Source organism: Bradysia coprophila, chromosome II (assembly GCF_014529535.1).
Source record: "Bradysia coprophila strain Holo2 chromosome II, BU_Bcop_v1, whole genome shotgun sequence".
Taxonomy (NCBI): domain Eukaryota; kingdom Metazoa; phylum Arthropoda; class Insecta; order Diptera; family Sciaridae; genus Bradysia; species Bradysia coprophila.
In genome coordinates, this window is record NC_050735.1 from 9,822,163 (window position 1) to 9,838,667 (window position 16,505).

Sequence of the window (16,505 nt, forward strand, 5' to 3'; positions counted from 1 at the left end):
TTTATTTATAGCTAGTATGTTTTCGCACTATATGTGTTTCCACGAAAATGTTTTCGTTCCTTTGTAAGAAAACTCGATGAGTCTATGTGTTTCGTATACCCGTATGACATCTTTAGCATGTTCCATTTCTCAGATTGTATGTATAGTCCGTTTGATAAATGTAAAGAGATACGTAGAAATATATTGTATTATTAAGTATTTGGGTTATATTACATCGTCCGCGTACTTATAAAGAAGACTTCACATCATATCAACTTGACGACATTTATCTATCTATCTAGAGGGTGCGTAGAATGTAGTGAAGTCGTGAAAGTAGGCTCAGAGTTCGGAGTTGAAATAAGAAAAAAAAAAAAAAAAAAAAAAAAAAAAAAGAAGAAAAGGAGAAAAGAAGGGAGAAAAATAGAAAAATAGACTCTCTGGTGTGCTTGTCCGTCGTTGGCGTCGTGTGCGGCGAGTGCAGGTGTCGGATTTATTCATCGTCAATTGGTAAGTCAGGCGATAACGCCGAGATTTGCGCGCTACAGTCACGTTTGACGTGTGAGATTAAGCGTAAATACGATTATTCAGATTCGGACGTGTTGGAACGGACAGAGAAGAAAGAAGACCTAGCTGAAAATAAAGAACGCACGAAGCATGTCGGAGACGGTAACGCTATACGATAGAAGATGTGAAGTTATACGTATACCAGGAGACGGAAATTGCATGTTCGGTTCTGTCGCACACCAAATATTCAAAGTACCAGTACCGTCCGACGAACATGCTAACCTTACGAAAGCTTTGCGTATCATGACTGTTGAACACATAGAAGCACACTCGGACGATGAAAGATACACTGAATTGATTCTGATGCGTATGAGAGATGAGTTCCCTCAATACGTGACGGGAAACGACGCTCGCGACGTCAACATGTTTCTTACGATACTGTCCACGGACGGAACATACGGAGCATCTGAATCACTGCTCGCACTGGCGTCGATTTTCTTATGCGAAATTCACGTATATCGCGAACGTGGATACAGAACGATCGTTAGTGACGAAAACGTGAATTCGACGACACGAATTACAGTGGTATACCGGGGACCAATCGGACACTGGGATCACTACGACAGCTTTCTTCGGTTCGTGGACAACTTGACACGCTCTAACAAAGTAACCAATGCATGGTGGGATCTAGTCCAGTTCAAAGGAGGAACGTGCATAGTGCTGAAAACTCAACCAGATGGAGACTGCATGTTCCATTCTATTGCACATCAATTAAACGGCAAAGACATCAAATCACAGGAACATGCTACGACCACGAAACTACTCAGAGAACAAGCTGTTGAGTACCTGCGGAATAACAAAGGTAATCCTCGTATCCAGAACTTACTTCACGAAAGAATCCGGACATCCAGCAACGGATCCAGCTTGACGTACGACGGACAAGATATAGACAGACTGTTGAACCAGTTACAAACATCAGGAACGTGGGGAGGAGAAGAATGCATAGTTGCTTTATCGGAAATATACAACTGCGAAATACGAACGATATGGGAGAATGGCCCAATACGTATTGTACGTCCGTCCAACTCTATCAGTACTAATGAGATTACGATATCATACAGAAAGGTCGGATCTGCATGGATACACTATGACAGTTTCCTGTGCTACGAACGATTAACTCCAACCAACAATACAGTTGCCGAGGATTCAAACGACACTATCGATCTGACAGAAGATGCTGAAAAAAAGGATGAAAGAAACCAGACCCACTCAAATCATCAAATCAAAAACAACAAAGTCACAATTGACAGCCAAAGCCATACGAGCTGTATCAGCAATGAAATTTCGTCTCACTGCCCGAATGCACCAGTAACAGATGTAACAACTGACCGATCATTGCGAACGCATATCAAACTGGGTACATGGAATGTCAGAGGATGCAATGAAACCAGTAAACGTACGGCGATCGATGAGTACCTTCACATAATGAAATTCGACATAATCGCAGTACAAGAAACGAAAATTACCCAACGCACCTGTGACACTACCCATTACAAATGGATCCTAGGTACTGACAACGATAAATCAAGAAACGCACGTCGAATCGCGTTTTTGATACGCCCTTCGTACGCAAAGATAGTCAAGCAAAAGATAGAAGTAACACCCAACGTATTAGCGATTGAGATACTGAATCAAAACTGTACGAACTTCTGGATCGTCAACGTACACATACCGCAAGATGAGAGGCATGAAGACTTTTTAAAACTTCATGATTTCATCATGGCCCGTATGCATGAAAACGTTATCATACTGGGAGATTTCAACGCACACATAGGGAGACACGACATCGTTGAAAGAGACAAGAAGTACATTGGAAAACAATTGTACCACGACCATTGTAACGAAAATGGAGAAGAATTAAAAATTCTTCTACATCTTGGCCACTTCAGTATGAAAAACACATGGAGCACGTCACCGTCGGTCCTAACAACATGGACTAGTAGAAAACTCGTTTCACAAATCGATCACATGCTCTGCAACACTCCAACCATTCGATTCCGTCGAGTAATTGCGACATGGGTACACACGGTTCCAACTGATCATGCGCTCTTATCTGCAGAGATCTTCATACCAATTCCATGTGTACCAATTAAGCACGGAAAGAGACAAAATATTGACGATATAGACGCGACAAACCCGAAACGGCAGAGAACAACAGGGCTCCGATGGGACGTTACACAACTACAAAATGAGAAGAAACTGATCCAATATCAACAACAACTATCAATCGGAGTGAACGCAATAATCACATCACACATGGAGCAGGAAATGAGCTCAAATAACGAACCAGACAATTTATGGAAACGTACGTGTAAATTGATCTCGCAAATTGCTAACGACACCCTGCCTATCACTAGCAAAACTATAAATAAATCGATTTTGGACGCAACAAATGATTATAAAAACGCAAGAAGAAAATTAAGACAACATCCACAGGACAAACAAAAACAACTTTCCGTCCAATTAGCCAGACAAAAAATGGAATTTGCAAAACAACAACAACTGGATGAAGAATGTAAAAAATTCTTCCAAGACATTGAACAAATACATCCACAAAGAAGACTATCAATGACGTACAAATATATCAAATCGTTCAAGAAAAAGAAGAACAAATCGGAACATACAAAAATATCGATCAATCAATGGGATAATTTACTACAAAACTCATCAACGGGATGTCCACCAACCAACATTAATGAAGATGATCACAATCCCATTACAGTACCACCATCAATTGATGAAATACAAACAATCGTGAATAAACTGAAAAACGGAACTGCACCGGGAAGTGATCATCTCCAATCAGAACTGTTCAAACGTGGACCACCAGAACTCACTGAACTCATACAAAAAGTCATAGAAGAGGCATGGATATCTAACAACATACCTGAAGAATGGATCAAAACAACACAAGTTCCATTGCAGAAAATAGCTTTTCCCAAAAGCATTGATGACTATCGCCGCATCACATTGTCCAATGTGATATACAAAATATACACGAGCTATCTGATGAACCAACTGATGCGTTATACGGACGAAATACCACCCTATCAAGCCGGATTTTTACACAATCGATCCACAGACGATCACATATTTACATTACGAAGGATATGCGAAGAGAGATGGAGAAAAGGGCTGCCATTGTACATTCTATCAATTGACTTACGAAAAGCATTTGACATGGTAGACACGGAACGCCTACGCACAATACTAGTAGAAATGGGAGCACCAGCTTTCCTTGTAAACAGAATCATCACGGCCGTTCTACACGAAAGAACATGTATCATATGGAATAACAGACGCACATCAGTACATGATCGAACAAGAGGAGTGAAACAAGGATGCCCTATATCTCCATTCCTATTCGTATTAATAATGGAATACGTCATACAACGGGTACGAAGGCGAACTAATCTCAATGTAACTTTCGACGACTTCACGATGCCAATGCTATTAGCATACGCCGACGACATAATCATCTTGGGAGAATCGATCAACTCAATTGAAAGAATATTCATCATTCTCGAACGGGAACTGCAAGACATTGGACTGACAGTGAATGAGAAGAAATGCAACGTGCTGGTGCGGGATCCACTGGACAACGCTCCACAAATTGGCGAAAATGTTGTATTAAACAACAAACGGATAAAGAGGGTACCAGTCATGAAGTACCTCGGAATATACGTGTCCGCAGACCTAGACCGACGGAATACAGTGGCTAGCAGGATTCAAGCGGCATATCGAGCCTTTCACATGATACTGCCATTCATGCAAGCCAACAGGCTTCCAATGGCCACTCTACTACGTATATATCACGTAGTCATCATACCGACGGTTATGTTCGGACTGAAAGTGGCCACACTCACGAAACGAAACAGACAATCACTGAGAAGAATGGAAAACCACATGCTACACCGAATGAGACAACTCGCACGTGACCAGCCTGTAAGAATTTCAGCGCATTCTACACTGGGTGGCCGAACCATCACAAAGAAAACCAGGGTACATAGACTAAAATATTGGGGACACATACATCGTAGACCTGAACACCACATACTAAAAAAAGCGATGAATTATCTCATACCAGGAAGGCTTAAGATTGGACGACCATGCTTCACTTGGAACAATACGCTCGAACGAGACCTCGGAAGGACACAGGACAGAGACTGGATTTCAACGATAAATAACAAAGAAGCGCACAATGCCAAGTGCAATGACATATACGATGATTCATCCACTGATGAATCAGAATATTGAACGCAGTCACGCCAAGGCAACGAATCAGACAGTAAGGTAACCATCGGCTTGACTGACTGTTGATAACGAATCACATTGCGAAATAAACTGTCATACGTTAGAACAACGGAGAGTCTCAATTCTGGTGTCAGGGACGTTAACCGACCGAGTCTCACAGTCTAGAATTCGCAGATCAGGACCCGAGTGATGAATCCAGCTTCGCGTTACAGCCTTTTCACATTCAACATCAATTCTGGTGTCAGGGACGTTAACCGACCGAGTCTCACAGTCTAGAATTCGCAGATTAGGACCCGAGTGATGAACCCAGCTTCGCGTTACAGCCTTTTCACATTCAACATCAAACCCACACAACAACTCATCATAGTAGTCGACTTACCTACCTTCATCCACTATTCGTTCAAACTGCATTCCGCGATCAAACGTACAATTCCGCGTTCCAACACCCGACAAATTTCCACCCACAATGTCGCTTCCTCTACACTACAAGCCAGCACTATCAAGAACACTGAGCGAAGCTTCAAGCACCGGTTACAGCGGTTCCCTCACCGTTTCCGTTGAAGGAAACATCGGCGCCGGAAAGTCAACTTTCCTCGAATATTGTGACTCTAGGCCGGAGTGCATCACCTTTCCCGAACCAATTGACAAGTGGACAAACCTTAATGGCATAAACGTGCTGTCTGAGTTTTATTCAGACCGACAACGCTGGGCCTTGCCATTCCAGCTATATGCTGGAATGACGTTATTGGATCACTACCTAAAACCGACCTGGAAAATGCTAAAGATCGTGGAACGTTCTATATACAGCTCCCAGTAACCACAAGTTATCTCCACACATCAACAAATCCTTGTTCATCATTTCTTGTTTAGGAAAATATTCTTTGAACACTTGCGTCGCAGTCGTACCATAGAGGCCGGAATGTGTCATATCCTCGACGAATGGTACACTCGGACATTGGATGATCATCAGTCGCGGCCACACGTGATAGGTAAACGTTTCATCATCATATTGTATATACCATGACACGAGCTCGTATCCTCTTTATGTAGTTTATCTTCGGACTGATCCAGAGGTGGCTTTTGCACGCGTACAATCCCGTGCTCGTAGTGAAGAGTCTTCTGTGTCAGCTCAGTATATTCGCGAGATACACGATTTGCACGAGGAGTGGATCGCCGAGGTGCATGCAATCAACGAGCTTCACGATGAGCCCGTCCTTCCTGTAATACATCATCGTTCATCTCATACCGAAAGCTCCATTAACACCAACTCATCACATTCTAGGTGTTCGTCATCAACGCTAATCAGCCTTTGTTACCTTTGCATGGCGAATACGAGCGATGCATTTCCTTTCTACGAATGTTGGCCATGTGAACATTCATAACCTAATCCAAAAGACCGTCATACTTACCTTTTTCTTAATATAACTTCACGAAATTACAACCACGTCATTTCTATTACCATCAGCCACCTGAGAGACGCTCAATACACACACGAGGCGTTTGAGATATCAGACGCACATCATGTCTAAAGCCGAGACGACTGATTTCACTGAAGGCAACTCCGTGTTCGTATAGTGATATCTGACAGCAAAAAACATCCTCGAGACACACCGGTGTCTCACTCTTCACATACCACAGAGGACTTTCTTTTCTTTTCCCTTTCCCAGTGAATTTCCTTTTCTTTTCCCTTTCCCAGTGAATTTCCTTATACTAAAGCCAACGTACTTCCTGTTCACATCCTCAGGGAACTTCCTCTCTTTCTTACTAAAGTTAATCCTAACGCGTTCCTTTCCAACCCCATCGAACATTTCTTTTACAAAAAACCAAAGAAAGTCGTCTTATCCGACTCCAGTGGATCACTCCTCTCATAGAACGCAGCGCAAAGACATTCTTCAGGGTCCAGAATTTACTGTCTTTCAGCACGAAACTAATCCCTCTCATTCAATACGTCAACAACTTTACCTTCACATTCCTCATCCATTACTCATAATCTGCCTTCCTTTTAACTACCTTACGTTATCTAGTACATACCCATCGTGTTGCAACGTTAATCGTGTATGGTAACATCTGTAATCGTCATCTCCTTACATACCGCTATCATACCATTACCGATGCATATGGTATTGACTATTTCATTTCTTTCTTCGGTTTCATGATCCATTCATAATCCAACCGACTTCCCTTGTTATCCTTCGTTTGGTATCCTCGTTTTCATATGACAGGTTATGATTCGGCCAAAACCACGTTAATTTAGTACATAATTTCTTTTATTCCTTCATACGTGTCTTCTTCTTGTCTTTTCCGTCATTTTCGTATCATTTAGCCTTTATTTGCCTTATATTTTCGTAATTTTTCAAATTTTTTTCGCGGAGCTCAAATATTTTCCGACCGGTCGATTTCACCGGCCTACTACAATTCTTCTGTGGTGTTTTTTCCGATGTTTTTCATTTATCTGGTAGTAATCATTGGATACTTGTGTGTATAGTGTGTGTTGTCTTTTTAAATATTAAAACTTAACAGAATGGAAACACATCAAAACGAAAATGAAAAAAAAATGAATTGCTAGATTACAAAATGCATGGTTCTAGTACGCCACGTTATTCTAGACGTACATGTTTGGTTGAGACTATAAATTAGAGTGTAAACTGTTTTCCTGCGTTAGAATCGTATAAGGATCATCAAATGGCAACATTAATTGATCTTACTGCTGAACACACAACGCAGACCATTTTCTTATAGTTCAGTGCCCAACGATAACAACTTAAGTCTCTGTCAATTTAATAATCCTGGCATTGCTTTCAGCTAGAAAAAGTAAATCCAATAAATTTTCACACTAAAGCGAAACGAAAAACTGAATAGATAGACATATCAGTGACCAGACCACTTAACGAAGCATCAATTTAGACGTACTGTAAGCTGCAGAGAGTGTGTGATTCTTATTCCCATTTTTTTTTAAATTGAACTAAGATGGAATAGTTCGATGTTAAATTGACCTAAATTTAAAATTTGAGAACCCGATGTTGTGGGAATGTTAAATTAATCTTAAGGCCACAAATAAGAAATGTTTTCAATGTCGAAAGCCTTGCCATATTTAATGGCTACTAAAAACTTTGAATTGAAAGCGAATTTATCGCAAGAGTAGAAAATAAGCAGAAAAAACTTTATCAAAAAACACGAAAAATTGAATAAATTTGCCCCACAATTTACACTTTGCTCTATTTCACGCACTTCAACATTTTAAATAATAACAATACAGCTGATTTCGTTGTTATACAACTCATCAGTGCACCTTTATCATCGATAATCATGTGCATATCAGCTGCCGTACTGTTTAAGACTGAACACAGATCTAAACATGTACGACCACTCTTCGCAAAAAAGTACCGTAGAAACAGAACAAAGCGCGTCCGTGTAGGCAAACTCATTCTAGACGTTTCGAAATTATTTTCAATATTTTTGATCGCAAACCAATGCCGATTTTGGCAAAAAATCTTTAAATTGAACTAAGATGGAATAGTTCGATGTTAAATTGACCTAAATTTAAAATTTGAGAACCCGATGTTGTGGGAATGTTAAATTAATCTTAAGGCCACAAATAAGAAATGTTTTCAATGTCGAAAGCCTTGCCATATTTAATGGCTACTAAAAACTTTGAATTGAAAGCGAATTTATCGCAAGAGTAGAAAATAAGCAGAAAAAACTTTATCAAAAAACACGAAAAATTGAATAAATTTGCCCCACAATTTACACTTTGCTCTATTTCACGCACTTCAACATTTTAAATAATAACAATACAGCTGATTTCGTTGTTATACAACTCATCAGTGCACCTTTATCATCGATAATCATGTGCATATCAGCTGCCGTACTGTTTAAGACTGAACACAGATCTAAACATGTACGACCACTCTTCGCAAAAAAGTACCGTAGAAACAGAACAAAGCGCGTCCGTGTAGGCAAACTCATTCTAGACGTTTCGAAATTATTTTCAATATTTTTGATCGCAAACCAATGCCGATTTTGGCAAAAAATCTTTAAATTGAACTAAGATGGAATAGTTCGATGTTAAATTGACCTAAATTTAAAATTTGAGAACCCGATGTTGTGGGAATGTTAAATTAATCTTAAGGCCACAAATAAGAAATGTTTTCAATGTCGAAAGCCTTGCCATATTTAATGGCTACTAAAAACTTTGAATTGAAAGCGAATTTATCGCAAGAGTAGAAAATAAGCAGAAAAAACTTTATCAAAAAACACGAAAAATTGAATAAATTTGCCCCACAATTTACACTTTGCTCTATTTCACGCACTTCAACATTTTAAATAATAACAATACAGCTGATTTCGTTGTTATACAACTCATCAGTGCACCTTTATCATCGATAATCATGTGCATATCAGCTGCCGTACTGTTTAAGACTGAACACAGATCTAAACATGTACGACCACTCTTCGCAAAAAAGTACCGTAGAAACAGAACAAAGCGCGTCCGTGTAGGCAAACTCATTCTAGACGTTTCGAAATTATTTTCAATATTTTTGATCGCAAACCAATGCCGATTTTGGCAAAAAATCTTTAAATTGAACTAAGATGGAATAGTTCGATGTTAAATTGACCTAAATTTAAAATTTGAGAACCCGATGTTGTGGGAATGTTAAATTAATCTTAAGGCCACAAATAAGAAATGTTTTCAATGTCGAAAGCCTTGCCATATTTAATGGCTACTAAAAACTTTGAATTGAAAGCGAATTTATCGCAAGAGTAGAAAATAAGCAGAAAAAACTTTATCAAAAAACACGAAAAATTGAATAAATTTGCCCCACAATTTACACTTTGCTCTATTTCACGCACTTCAACATTTTAAATAATAACAATACAGCTGATTTCGTTGTTATACAACTCATCAGTGCACCTTTATCATCGATAATCATGTGCATATCAGCTGCCGTACTGTTTAAGACTGAACACAGATCTAAACATGTACGACCACTCTTCGCAAAAAAGTACCGTAGAAACAGAACAAAGCGCGTCCGTGTAGGCAAACTCATTCTAGACGTTTCGAAATTATTTTCAATATTTTTGATCGCAAACCAATGCCGATTTTGGCAAAAAATCTTTAAATTGAACTAAGATGGAATAGTTCGATGTTAAATTGACCTAAATTTAAAATTTGAGAACCCGAAATAGAGCAAAGTGTAAATTGTGGGGCAAATTTATTCAATTTTTCGTGTTTTTTGATAAAGTTTTTTCTGCTTATTTTCTACTCTTGCGATAAATTCGCTTTCAATTCAAAGTTTTTAGTAGCCATTAAATATGGCAAGGCTTTCGACATTGAAAACATTTCTTATTTGTGGCCTTAAGATTAATTTAACATTCCCACAACATCGGGTTCTCAAATTTTAAATTTAGGTCAATTTAACATCGAACTATTCCATCTTAGTTCAATTTAAAGATTTTTTGCCAAAATCGGCATTGGTTTGCGATCAAAAATATTGAAAATAATTTCGAAACGTCTAGAATGAGTTTGCCTACACGGACGCGCTTTGTTCTGTTTCTACGGTACTTTTTTGCGAAGAGTGGTCGTACATGTTTAGATCTGTGTTCAGTCTTAAACAGTACGGCAGCTGATATGCACATGATTATCGATGATAAAGGTGCACTGATGAGTTGTATAACAACGAAATCAGCTGTATTGTTATTATTTAAAATGTTGAAGTGCGTGAAATAGAGCAAAGTGTAAATTGTGGGGCAAATTTATTCAATTTTTCGTGTTTTTTGATAAAGTTTTTTCTGCTTATTTTCTACTCTTGCGATAAATTCGCTTTCAATTCAAAGTTTTTAGTAGCCATTAAATATGGCAAGGCTTTCGACATTGAAAACATTTCTTATTTGTGGCCTTAAGATTAATTTAACATTCCCACAACATCGGGTTCTCAAATTTTAAATTTAGGTCAATTTAACATCGAACTATTCCATCTTAGTTCAATTTAAAGATTTTTTGCCAAAATCGGCATTGGTTTGCGATCAAAAATATTGAAAATAATTTCGAAACGTCTAGAATGAGTTTGCCTACACGGACGCGCTTTGTTCTGTTTCTACGGTACTTTTTTGCGAAGAGTGGTCGTACATGTTTAGATCTGTGTTCAGTCTTAAACAGTACGGCAGCTGATATGCACATGATTATCGATGATAAAGGTGCACTGATGAGTTGTATAACAACGAAATCAGCTGTATTGTTATTATTTAAAATGTTGAAGTGCGTGAAATAGAGCAAAGTGTAAATTGTGGGGCAAATTTATTCAATTTTTCGTGTTTTTTGATAAAGTTTTTTCTGCTTATTTTCTACTCTTGCGATAAATTCGCTTTCAATTCAAAGTTTTTAGTAGCCATTAAATATGGCAAGGCTTTCGACATTGAAAACATTTCTTATTTGTGGCCTTAAGATTAATTTAACATTCCCACAACATCGGGTTCTCAAACTTATTCCCATTCATGACAAGTGTGAAATTATAATTTGAAAATTTGAAAAATGTTTTGACAGAGGTTCGTTAAATGGAAAGAATGTTCCATTCCTATTATATTGCATTCTCTGTGGTTCAGTCTTTCAATTATTATTAAGTTCTTCTTAATTTGTTTTTGACACCGTGTTGTGAAATAGTTAAATTTATGCGGTGCTATCTTTATTATTTAAATGTAAATGGAAGTGGATTAGGATCGACGGTTATTGTGTGCATGTATATAACAATGGGAGTTATTGGTTTTAAAATGGTTTTGTACGAAATGGTAGATGGTGCTATTTGTATTTGGTAATTGCATCAGCAATTCTAAACGTTAGGAAGCGATCAAAACATTTGTTGTTAGTCCATTCATTCACCTGTTATCGAGAACGACGTCAATAATATATGAAAAATTTTTGTTCGTTCCGCATGCATTCCATCATATAATAATAGTCTCACTTTTCATTACTTCCATTCTACAGGTACGAGTGAGTGCAATTACTCTATTTACGTTCCTCTCGATGAAAATGTAGAAAACGATGTGGAACAAATAAAACTGCAGAACGATAAGCATGTAAAGACTTTATATTTTTAGTTTATGCAGAAAAACGACGTGTACAATTATTGAATTATAAGAAAAATGATATTTCATTGATTTATCTTCATTCTTATGTAGAAACTTTACTGACATCGTCAGATGATTCGGAACAAAGTTGAACTATTGAAATTAATTTTTTTTCGAAGAATTCGCTAATTGGACGCATGTCCCCTGGGCGAATTCTCCATGTATCGCAATGCGATTGAAGTTCTCAAAAGGATGAAGGGAAACAATAGTTCGGTGAGATGAATTCGTGAAATAAATCAGAAATCTTAATTGAATGAAAGTTTATTTAATCCCGACAACTTTATCGAACATAAATAGTCATCCGTCAATTAAAATTGGAAAAGAGTTTGCCTGAATTGCTCTTCATATTTTTGGTTTGTTTGTTTTATTAAAGTCAATTATGAAATTGGAAATTATTTAGTTCCGAAGTTCCTTACACTAATTTCGTTATAAGTGGACCAACAACATAATTTCCGTTTGAACCGTTGAAATGCAATGAAAATAATATTGCTCAAATAAAAGTGTTAATAAAACACAATCAACGCTTAATGAAATATAGAAAGTAAAATTTACGTTCAACATCGATTTCAAATGAATTCATTTTAAAACCGAAAACCTTAATGTCTATATTTCACATTATATTCAAATAGAAACTTTTGTTGAAGCGATAAAATCAGCTGCACCAACAACAACAACTCAGCGTGTAATTAGATCACATAATATGAACGCTATTACGAGTCTCTGATATTCCAATTAATAATTATGGCCTACAAGTTAATCAACAAAAAACATTTTTTTTTTCGTAAATAAAACAAGCTCGACATCATAGCAGCAAAACAAAAACTAAATTTCTATTCTCCTCAAAAGAAAAACCATTCCACGCAGATAAATCTATCAATAGTGTAAAACCGCAATAAGTACAAGACTCAATTTTTCTTCCGTCGACAAAAATGGACTAGCGTTTTGAGAAGAAGAACAAAAAGAGGTCTCTGATTAAACATCAATAAACTACATTTGACGGTGTACATTAAGCAAGATTAACCGCGAAATATGTCTAATAAATTACTTAGCGGGCTGTGGAGAGTCTTAACACTCAAGTACATAAAAAAAAAACATTTCTTTTTCACTTGGTTGGCTTGCATTGCAACCTACACGGAGGATAAATTAAATTATGATGCATCGTAGTAGCGTGATCAGTGAAATATATTATCTAGCGTTTTTAAGCTCTGATCGAGGTGAAGGTGAAAATCAGAATGACAGACGACATTATGTTGGAAAATGTCAAAAGAGCCGTTAATAAATATGTTTTCCTTTCAGTAAATTTATTTTGCTTGCTTTTCATGCATGCTCTATTTGTTCCCATTTATGTTCAATTGAATTATTTACATTTATGTGATATGGATTTGAAAACGAAAAATATTTATTACCAATGCTATAGAACAGTTAAACGATCGTTTGTACTGTATGGAATTAATGTCAAGACATTGATTTGTATACACACAATTGCAAATCCTTTACGCAAAGAAAGAAATAAAAATTGGGAGAGATAAATTGAGTGAAATTTCTATCGAAGAATTAATGCCAGGCACGGGCCCGTACCATAGTAAAGTTCATTTTTATATGTATAATCATATCTAAGGTAAGTAAATTCAAAAAAAAAAACGAAAAAAAAGACTTACCGAATGCTCATTTAGTCGACGCTTTAATTCAGCCGATTTCATTTTGGATGCGGTTGATATTGATGGAGTTTTTGTCATTTCATTTTCCATTTCTCTTAGCCATCGTCTTAGTCTACGTGGATCACCAACTAAACTTTGTGTTCGTGTAGACGGACCGATTGACTAAAATGAATTTTGCGAATTAGTCACGGTCACGACAATAATTTTCGGATACAATTACGCCTTTACTATGGCCATTAGATATATATTTGTCATGAAAAAATTTCTCTCGTCTCAGACGTTCGTGCTTCGACTTTATACTAATTGAACATCTAGCACTAACCATTGACCAAGTCTACTGCAGTAGTGCAACAGTTACCAAGGCAGTTAGTCAATACAACCTCAAAACGTCTTACTAATAGGTCTAATCACTATTGTTGAGAAAACATTTTCCAATTTATTTTTTACCAATTCTTCCAAAATTTTCCCGTTTTTTTTCTTCAAATTTTTTCTATTTTCTTGAAAAATATTTGTTCAAAAATATTGGAAAATACGGAAAAATTGAGAAAATATTGTCCCGAAAATAGTCCCCTCTAAGAAGAAATGAAAGTTGAATCAAAAAGCAAAATTGTAAAAGAATTTGCCAAACAAAAAATTCAACCTTCGGTAAACAAAATTATCTATTTGCTTCACCCTACTATACACACCTTTTTCAATCACATTTTCAATCATGCTGTGAAAACTAACTAACAATCATTTATACGGTAGAAACATGCATAACCATTTACCTTTTCACAACAATTCTCCTCAACACAAGCTGCAGCCGCACTAGCACCTTCGAATTCACAACGCGCTTCACGACAACTATCCAACAGATTTGTGTCCATGATGTAGTTGTAATTTGGTTGCAGTGCAGCCCAAAAATCATCTTTTCCTATACCAGAACCACCGCCATTCGTTGCAGTGCTGTGTATGCTGCATGAGCTAGCATGACTGTGACCGCTGCCCCATGAGTTACGCCAGATGTCGCGTTCGGAATTTCGTTTTTTCTGTAAGAAAAATACGTTTAAAGCGGAATGAAAATTAAAACAAAACGTTTTCGTATGCAGGTAATAGAATGTAGAGTTGGATTGAGTGTTGGATAAAATATTTTTTGGTGTGTTGACAGGGTGATTGTGTTTTATGCTAAAGTAAAGTTATGGAGACGCAAAGCTCTTTGGAGTAAACTATAGAACAGTTGTAAGGTTTTGATGAATGAAAGTGTCAATCATTGGATGACTGTTTAGATCTGATTGAGACTAATCGAAATGCCGTGAAATGATTCATATTAATTGTTTGCTTCACAAATATTGACACTTCCGGATATTTATGAACAAACAGTATGTAACTCAGTTGTTTGCTCACAGAGATGTCGAGATTATAGTATCAGACAAACTAAATGTTAATGTTTATAATGTCGATCAGATCTCAATTAAGACAGTAAATGGTTAAAATATTCTACGTGTGGGAACTGATTAAGCTGATTAATAGGAAACACTTTCAAAAGCAAAATGTTTTTGATTGTTTCGATAAGGTGTGATTCCATGTGATTTATACTCACAAACACTTTTTTACACCACGAACTCAACAATAATCCACGCTTTTACATCACTTACACCACATGGACACAACATTGATACAACACCTTGTAATGAGATTAATGTGGAAAAGTGTGATATTTTAGTGGAAAAGTGTGGTATTGAGGTGGAAAAATGTGGTATGGGGAATGTATAATGATGGACTAAAACGCAACATTTTATGCAACAACCACACCATTCTTACAACAATAATCCATCTACTTTACATCAGTTAGACAACACCAACCCAACACTAAAACACACTAATACACCAACAAGTGTGGTAAAGTGGAAAAGTGTGGTATTAAGGTGGAGAATAGTGGTAAAAGTGATGTAAAAACGATGGTCGAATATTTTAAAATTTATGCAACAACCTTACCACCCACACATTAGTTTTCCCTCGATTTTACATCAGTAAGACAACACTAACACCACTCCAATACAACCCAACACCTCTCTTGTACAACACTTTTACATCAAAAATACAACAATTATACATCAATTCCACTCAAAATTTATCAGATTGCCCATTATGGGACTGGTCGACAGAGGCAAGATATATAAGCAGGTTTCTCCCTCGGTTCATCTAAACGGCGTGGTGGATGGTTTAGGACAACCCAAAGACGTGATGATCTTATCTCAATCTGCCAAAATATCCACAACATCCCAATGTCAATGACATTGCGAATTTCTTTTACAGAAAAAAAGACTTTTCCCTTTCATTTCAAGTAAAATGAAACGGCATTTTTTACCCGTTCGATTTGACTTAATCATATTAATTTACAAAATGTTTGAATTGAGATATTAGAGGGACCGCATTGTATACACTACACAACGTATTCATTAGACATAACGTCGAATCACTCAAGTGTCACCATAAATGTCGTGCGAACTACAAATGTAGATTGTACAAAACAAATGAATTTTGTTTTAGCGATATCATACAGACAAAAGAAGTCACCAGTCGCAGACTAGTGGGTAAATGAGACATTTTTATGAGATGGAAGTTATGCTAAGATTTTTGACAAATTGAATTTTTGACAATTGTTCCTTTCGAACTTAGTTGAGATGAGTTATTGAGTTCGTGAAAAATGTTTGGAAAAACGAAAAATGGAAAATGATTGGAAAGAATTGACTTAAAATGTATGAGGCATCGGTCGAATATTTTTAACGCTTTTGTTTCCCTAGGGTCGAAAGTGGCTTATTACACACCTATGGAAAACAAGAAAATTGGTTTAGGCTTCGAAAGCACGAAAAATGCATTACATAACTCGGTATATAGACGAAAAGTCTTGTTTTCGTATGTTTATTGACCTCGGCTTCGCCTCGGATC

General features: G+C 37.1%; 1 protein-coding gene across 3 annotated transcripts in view; it reads right to left on the bottom strand.

The window, feature by feature from the left end:
• The window catches only part of LOC119071504, a 181,986-nt gene that overhangs the window by 91,647 nt on the left and 73,834 nt on the right, over positions 1 to 16,505 (bottom strand). For all 3 annotated transcript variants that reach the window (XM_037176376.1, XM_037176367.1, XM_037176385.1), the window contains 2 exons: positions 14,345 to 14,605; positions 13,578 to 13,739 (listed from right to left, as the gene is read on the bottom strand). In XM_037176376.1, the coding sequence (XP_037032271.1) occupies positions 13,578 to 13,739; positions 14,345 to 14,605 (423 nt within the window). The remainder of the gene's footprint in view (positions 1 to 13,577; positions 13,740 to 14,344; positions 14,606 to 16,505) is intronic.